The 7,229-nt window shown below is 41.1% G+C and overlaps 1 protein-coding gene across 2 annotated transcripts; it reads left to right on the forward strand.

Annotated features, from left to right (window-relative positions):
* Positions 1-53: 53 nt before the first annotated feature.
* Positions 54-6,864, forward strand: dtx3la (deltex E3 ubiquitin ligase 3L a). 2 transcript variants are annotated; one of them, XM_030079454.1, is made up of 5 exons: positions 54-189; positions 1,138-1,231; positions 1,344-1,495; positions 5,967-6,178; positions 6,388-6,864. In XM_030079454.1, the coding sequence occupies exons 2-5, from the start codon at positions 1,150-1,152 to the stop codon at positions 6,455-6,457; spliced, it is 516 nt and encodes a 171-aa protein (XP_029935314.1). In that variant the 5' UTR covers positions 54-189; positions 1,138-1,149; the 3' UTR covers positions 6,458-6,864. The 2 variants fall into 2 exon arrangements, with proteins under 2 accessions (XP_029935314.1, XP_029935313.1); XM_030079453.1 differs by having other exon boundaries at positions 110-204.
* Positions 6,865-7,229: the final 365 nt, after the last annotated feature.

Below are 7,229 nucleotides of genomic sequence, written 5' to 3' on the forward strand. Positions count from 1 at the left end.
CAGTCAGACAGATTTCTCAGAGGTGAACCAAAACCCAGCAACTTGACACACCCATTTCCCTCTCTCTGTCTCTCCCTGTGTCTCTCTGTCTCGCTCTGTCTCTCTCTGTCGTCAACCAGGAGCAGAACTAATGTCTGTGCCCCACACAGCAGAGCACCAAGAGGAAGGAAAGGAAGATAATCTGTTAAGGTGGGATTTGAACAGGTACTGATGACCAGGACGGCAGCACACTGTAGGAACTTTTTCTAAAAATCAGCCTCTGTGTACATGTAATGATCAGAATGACGCTAACAAATGCTTTGCTTGGATGGTGTCAGCCAAACGTATGTCATTTCATAGTCATGTATTGGAAAGTTGATTTCATCAGCTCAGAACTACTGCAAAATTTTAAGTGTGTCTCTCCTAAATTGAAGAACCTGCTTTTAAAGAATACTATTTCATCTGAGATATGAAGCCACCAATTGAAAAATAGATATTTTTCTTCCCAAAAGGATAAAGTTTTGTAACTAAAAGTCTTGAAATAAGTTACTTCCATGTGTTTCTATTTTTTTTTTTTTTAATTTCACGTCAGCAGTTTAAGATTGGACGACTTCTGTTTTCAAAGAGCTTTTGAAACCTCGTATTGGAATGAAACCTTTTCCAAATGTGTTTGTCTTACGGTAATCTCTTGTTAGCTGCCTCTAACCACTTGTCCCATTGGTGGTTTCATCACTGCTGTGCTGCTAAGTTTTTTGCAAACCCACAAAATTTTATTGTAAATTCTAGTGGAGATCCCACAGTTTACAAAGATACCAAATATGTCGTGCTGAATGACAGGGAAATGTGTAAAAAATTATGCACAAGATATCTAGGCATTTTCTATTTGATATAATGGTGCAGGATAAAACAATGACATCTTCAGTTTGAATTTTTCATACAGTAAGAGCAGATACAAAGATATTGTTGTACAATGTGGATACATTTTTTTTCTAACTTTGAAGTTTCTCAAGGTTAAATATGAGGGGAAATATGCGGTATTTCGGGGTTCTACAGTCCTTGTTAGATTCCATGTTTTCTGGGGAATGATCAGGTTTGGGCCTACGATTTACTCAAACCAGGCTGTAGATTTACTTGCCCACTTTGTGTTTTTCTTGCCAGCTGTTCATCAAAATGGGCTCAGGGCAGAGCAAGGACAAGTTCCACTGTAACCAGTATCTGAATGGAGACGGACCTCCGTCACTAGCAGAACAAGGTCCTCCCCCCATCCACATGTGTGCCTGCTCCACTTTCTCTTTCCCTCTTTGTCTGCTACTCATTTTGTGAGTGTCTCTGCTGTGGCTCATCCTGGACTGTTTTCTGTGCAGCGGGTGACGGAGTGAATGGAAAGTACCGAATGTTTAATGGCTCCCAGCCAGAGGGCCAGATGACCTGGGTGATCCTCCACAGGGACCTGCCGGGCTTCCCTGACGACAACACCCTGCAGGTCAACTACATCTTCCCCGATGGCATACAGACAGTAAGCCTGGCACTCCAACCACATTGTACAGTTCATCATTCAGCATATCACTGCCAGGGGCGCCGTATATGGGGGAAAAGTTAGGACAATTCCAAGGCCCCTTGCCTAACAGGGGCCCCAAAAATAGGTAAAAACTAATATATTAAACCATCATCGAGTAAATACTTTTTTTTTTTTTCATGGGGCCCAAAATTCCTGGCAGCGCCCTGATCACTGCTGTCCAACCAAAACTTTGTCTTCCATCAGCCTCCAAAGTTGTAGAGCTCTCTGAACCCATAGAGAAGCAGGTAAATACTCAAATTAAGCTAAAACATGAATATCGCCAAAATTGGATATACAGTTTTTTCACCTGACAGCGACGCTATCAAATACATAAAATATAGAGAATACAGTTTCTAAAAATATTACAATTCTGCCAAACAATGATTTATAGCACCTAAAGCAGGGTTTCACAACCTTTACCTCCTCAAGGCCTCTTTCTTTCTTGCAGAAATATACTTTTCACAGCTGCCTTTTTGACGTGAAATAGCAGGTAAACTCAGGTCTTTGGCAGATTTTTTTCCCCACCTGATACAAATGATACAAATGTTGGCAGTGTGTCAAAATGGCTGCTGTGAAAAAGTCTTATTAGTCAAGGCCCACAAGAGCAGTTTTCCCAAAATGATTTTCTCTTTAATGAAAAGGTGCCTGTGCCAACATGGCCAGACCGTCATGGTGAATAAGAATTTGGTTTTAAAGGATAATAAAACAAACAAAATTAACCAACAGGCTTCACTGAATCAGTCTGGGTGCCACCTCTTGAGCCCAGAATAAATGGGTTCCTCCTTCCCCGTACTGCTCAGCCAGCTTGTCACACCTCACAGATGTGAGCAGCCTGTAAACAAAGAACTTATGTCACATTGACTGATCTGAAGCAGCAGGAGAAACTTGCAGGAACACACGACTTTGAAAATGATCCCATTTAGGCCGTTTGCTGCGGTTGCAATCAGTGGAATAGTTGGTACTTCATTGCACTGTTCATTTGATTTGGTTTGATTTCACTTGCCAGCAAAACTCAAACGAACCTAAATGTATCAGCAAAAGCCATGTGGGGGCTGTCAGCTGATTGGTCAGGGCCAGACAGATATCGTTAGTTTGAAAGACGGACAAAAGAAGTGTTTACTTCCAGGATGTGTTTTTTTTTTTTTTTTTCGTCTCTCTTATATGGTCAATAAAATATCCAGCATCAGCACTAAGTGACATGAGCAGCTTTGTCATTTCTTCATCATTTCAGTGTTAATCTGGGCTAAATACCATCAGGTGCAAAGTTCACAAAAGTGTGCACATCCAAACGATAAGTACTTGGTGCTGGACAGTAAACACAGGAGAAACAGAAAAACAGAATTTGCACCCCACGTGATATGTTCTCATCAATATTTAGGCCTCGTTGTGTGCCACAGTGCGATGGTTCAGGCACAAATGCTGGCACAAAATGAAACGTTGATGTTGAGCATATCATCTGGTGTGCAGACTCTATTTTTCTGTTAACTAAGAACTAATACTAAGAAGACAATGGATTTACTTGCTGCTCCGTATGAACCCTTGATTCATTTGGTTCCTACGTTGCTCACTGCCAGCTGCCAACGCCACTGAGCTGCCTCTCTCACTTAGCAGGTTTGAGTCTATAAAGCACACCTGAGCCACGGAAGCTGCTTTAGCCCAAAACACACGCTGGTTTGGTCTGGTTGTGTTGGTCCAACCCCGTGGGTAATATGCTGGTTTCACACCTGCCCAAATGAACTGTACCAAGAGGGAACATGCACAAGAGTTTGGTTCAGTTGTATTAAACAAGGCAGGTATGATAGCGTCCTGAAATTAAACCCAGTATGTGTCAATACCGCTGACACAGAGAGAGCAGTTCCTCTGCGGAGCGTGGCAGCATTCTTTTCCCAGGATAAAGTAGAAAGTCTGGTTAGTCAGGTCAGCAGGGCACTCTGCAAAATGCAAAGAATGTCACGCAAATCGTTTAGAAAGCACTGACGTTAGAAGGGTTTTTAATGGGGATTTTTGCGAAAGCGGAAACCACTTATCATTTTACAGATTTTTGGACCATTTGTTTTACGCTGAACAAGAAACACCAACCACTGTTGCTGCTTTCACTTCTGATAGTGCTCTTCCTCATCGCATCTAATCAAATTCAGACTTAAGTAAAAGTGCAGATATCTTGCTAAAAATGACTCAAATACAGTATTATTACAAAATATACTACCACTACTACTACTATGACTTAATACTGGTACTACCACTTACTGCTACTTAACAATAGTGATGATGATGATGATGATGATGATGAATAGCTCTACCCTTACAAAACTACTGCTGCTACTGCTGGTGATTTCTTGTTGAAACAAGGATTGTTATTCTAAAGATCTAATTTAACAACTGGATTAAGATTTTGCTTTGTATTTTGGAATTTGTAATAGAATTATTCAATAATGCATGACAATTTTATAGTTACAAGAAGATGTGTTTCATTTACTGTCACTACTCTGTTGCCCCTTTCTTGTGGCTGCTAATTATACTGGAGATCTGGTCATTTAAAAGAATTTTTGTCACTTTCATGTCAGTCGAAATTCCTGTGAAGGCAAAACATGCCAAACGATGCCAAAAGACAATGCTTACACGAGCATTCACTCTTGTATTCACCTATGCTCTGGGTTCACACTCTGCTCCTCATTAATATGCACCCTTTCCCCATACACTGATGCACAAAGTGTCAACACAGGAATAGCTACGCACAAACACACTTCAAATACTAACGGCTTACTTACCTGATTTTGAAGCCAAGGAGAAGGAAATTGTAATTTCTGACAGAGAAGAGGAACAATAGTTCTTTCCCCAACCTTATTTATTTGAACCTGAATATTTTGACAGGGAACTCATACAGGTGGAACAGTAGCTCAGCGATACCCTCAGCCAGCATTATGCTACAGAAAAAGAGCATTGGGAATCTGGTAGTGTAAATGTGGGATTATGTAAGCCAGAGCAAACAAAACATGGCCGCACAGTCTTTGAGATATGGAATAGACGAAAAACAGACGCATAATCTTTGGTTAGCCGATGCTTTCAGAGGGAAGATTCCAACATGAAAATCCATTCGGGCTTCGGACACAATCTAACAGAACTTGAGATCGGATATGTTTCAAAAGCAGAATCCTTCCTGGATTAGCCTGTGTGATGTGAGGATAAATCTGAACTCATCAAATCTTTCAACAGTTCTGCAAAATTACACTTTAAGAGCTGAAGTCCTGTTTGTAGTTCATTTGCACAAAATAGGTATCGCATTTCAGAGATGCAGGCCATTGTGGACATAGAGACTATCTGTGGACACGAGGTGGTGTGGCTCCTGCTGGTGCTCTCTGACCTCTGTGAAGAGAGTGGTAGTTGTGGAGGGCATGCATTACCTCTGCAGAGTGTCCGAGAGTCCAACCACAAATGGAAAGTTCTCCATATGTAGGAGCAATGGATTTAGTGAAGACCTCTGCTAAGTAGTCTTATAGAAATAGGTCTTTTGGACTAACTGACTCACTGTCACTGAGTTTTCCATCAAGTTTCGATTGATGTAATTGTCATCATGGGCTTCTGATGAATGAATCCTCAGTGTATACGAGTGTGCAGCATGTGCTTTGCTTTGCTTTGTAGCTTCATGATGCCAGCTTCCACTGAAAATGACTTGTCACCTGTTACTTTGTCACCTGTCCTGGTCACTAGGCTTCACAACATCATGATGATGTAGCACCAGCGTTGTGGATTCATTTTATGATCGTTTTTTGTCCTAATATTCTACGGCTGACATGGAGTTGCTCAAGCTAACTGGCTTCATGTTATGTGTCCAGCAGCCCAGTCTCTTCAATCTGCATACAAATAACCTTTTACACTTTGAAATTACGTGCAGAGCATATGCAGAAGTCCAGTTTTACATGCAGTGATATACACCAATCCAAAGTGCAGTGACAGCATGCACTAGAAAGACTCAGAAAGCCCAAGTTAGATGGGTTAGCGGATGTGTCAAACAAACAGATTTTCCCGTAGGCATCCCAAGTTTGATTTCCCCTTCAACCATGACCAGTTCTTGTTTCTAATGTCAGCAAGATAACTCTAACCATAGCCTTCTCCTGACCCTGACCCTAACCCTAGCTTTGTCCTAAATTCAACCTGGGAGTTTTGTGTGCAGTTGATACACTAGTCCTTCCCATTAACTTCCTTGGAGAACAGATGTGCAACATTCACAAAACTGGACTTTTGTTTATGCACTGCATGTAATTTCAAAGTGCAAAAATCATGTTATTGTTGCACAGATCTGTGAGGCTGGGTTGCTATACAGACACAAGTATTTTAACTGACATGAGGGCTACAGCAAATTTTTTCTGTGTTGACTGTTCTACCTCTCTAAGTTTATTCTACAATTGAAGTTTAATGCCTCTTCTTGCAGGAGAAACATCCCCACCCTGGCCAGCCTTTTGCTGCGCTGAGAATGTTGGCTTACCTGCCCGACAACCGCGAGGGCAGGAGGGTTCTCAGGCTGCTGGACAAGGCCTTCAGGCAGCAGCTCCTGTTCACTGTGGCCACCGACCAGCATGGAGAAGACACCATCACCACAACCAGCATCCCCCTCAAAACACAGCCAGACGGCGGCAGCAAGATGTGAGGGATCAAGTGCTTATGTCGAAGGGCTGCAGACTCTTCTGCAGACATTGTAGCAGGGGGACTAAAATGTGGTGTTATACTATAATCTGTATATATTTAATATAATTGTACATCCTACACACTGATATTGTTTGCCTCGTGCAGTTTTTCCTAAGAGTAAAACTTTGAATTACACTGCGTTAACTGTGTATTCTGTGTTCATTCAGTGAGAGCTACCCAGACCCAGATTACCTGAAGACTGTGAGGAAGCTGCTGAAAGACAAAGGAATCGAGTGATGCGACCCCACTCACAACAGCTGGAGAAACACTGGACAGATGAAGAAATCTGCACTTCACACTGCAGTCCAGCTCTGCATGTCCAGAGCTCATGTGCAATACAGTTTTTTATTTGAATACCAGCAAAGGTTTGTTAATAGAACGTGTAAAAATATGTAATTTTATCATGTAAAACATCCAGATAAGATACACTGTATAGAATTCTTAAATGTGTAATATGACTAATCTGATCAGTTTAGAGAGAGAAAGAGAAAGAGAAAAGTATATTTATTATTATTAATTTAGTTAAGGATATTTTATGATAATTTTATGCTTCTTTGATTTTCTGTTACATGTCCATCCAATGTGAATGTAATGATGACTTTGTAATGATGATGAATTTGTAGTGATATTGCTGTATTTGAGGGGTAATATATATTGCTGTATTTGAGGGGTAATATAAAAGAGTCATCTTATTGTATGACTGTGTGTGTGTTGAATTTGTTCTCAGTCAGGAGAGGGATCCATAGGAACTGCAGTTAGCAGACAGGAACATTAGTTTATACCCTACCTGTTGCATAACATTTCATTTGTCATGGCGCTGCAGACACCTCAGCCAGTAGGAATGATAGGAATGATTTGAGGGTCATGTTCTGTGCCGTCTGAATATAGGAAGACTGCAGACTTCTCTATATAATTATTAATTTCCATCACCCACCAACATGTTAAAGCATTGTGCCTTCATCAAGGTGTCACAAAATTAACCAAAAAGTCAGATAGACACACTGCTCCA

This window comes from Myripristis murdjan, chromosome 20 (genome assembly GCF_902150065.1).
Source record: "Myripristis murdjan chromosome 20, fMyrMur1.1, whole genome shotgun sequence".
Classification (NCBI taxonomy): Eukaryota; Metazoa; Chordata; class Actinopteri; order Holocentriformes; family Holocentridae; genus Myripristis; species Myripristis murdjan.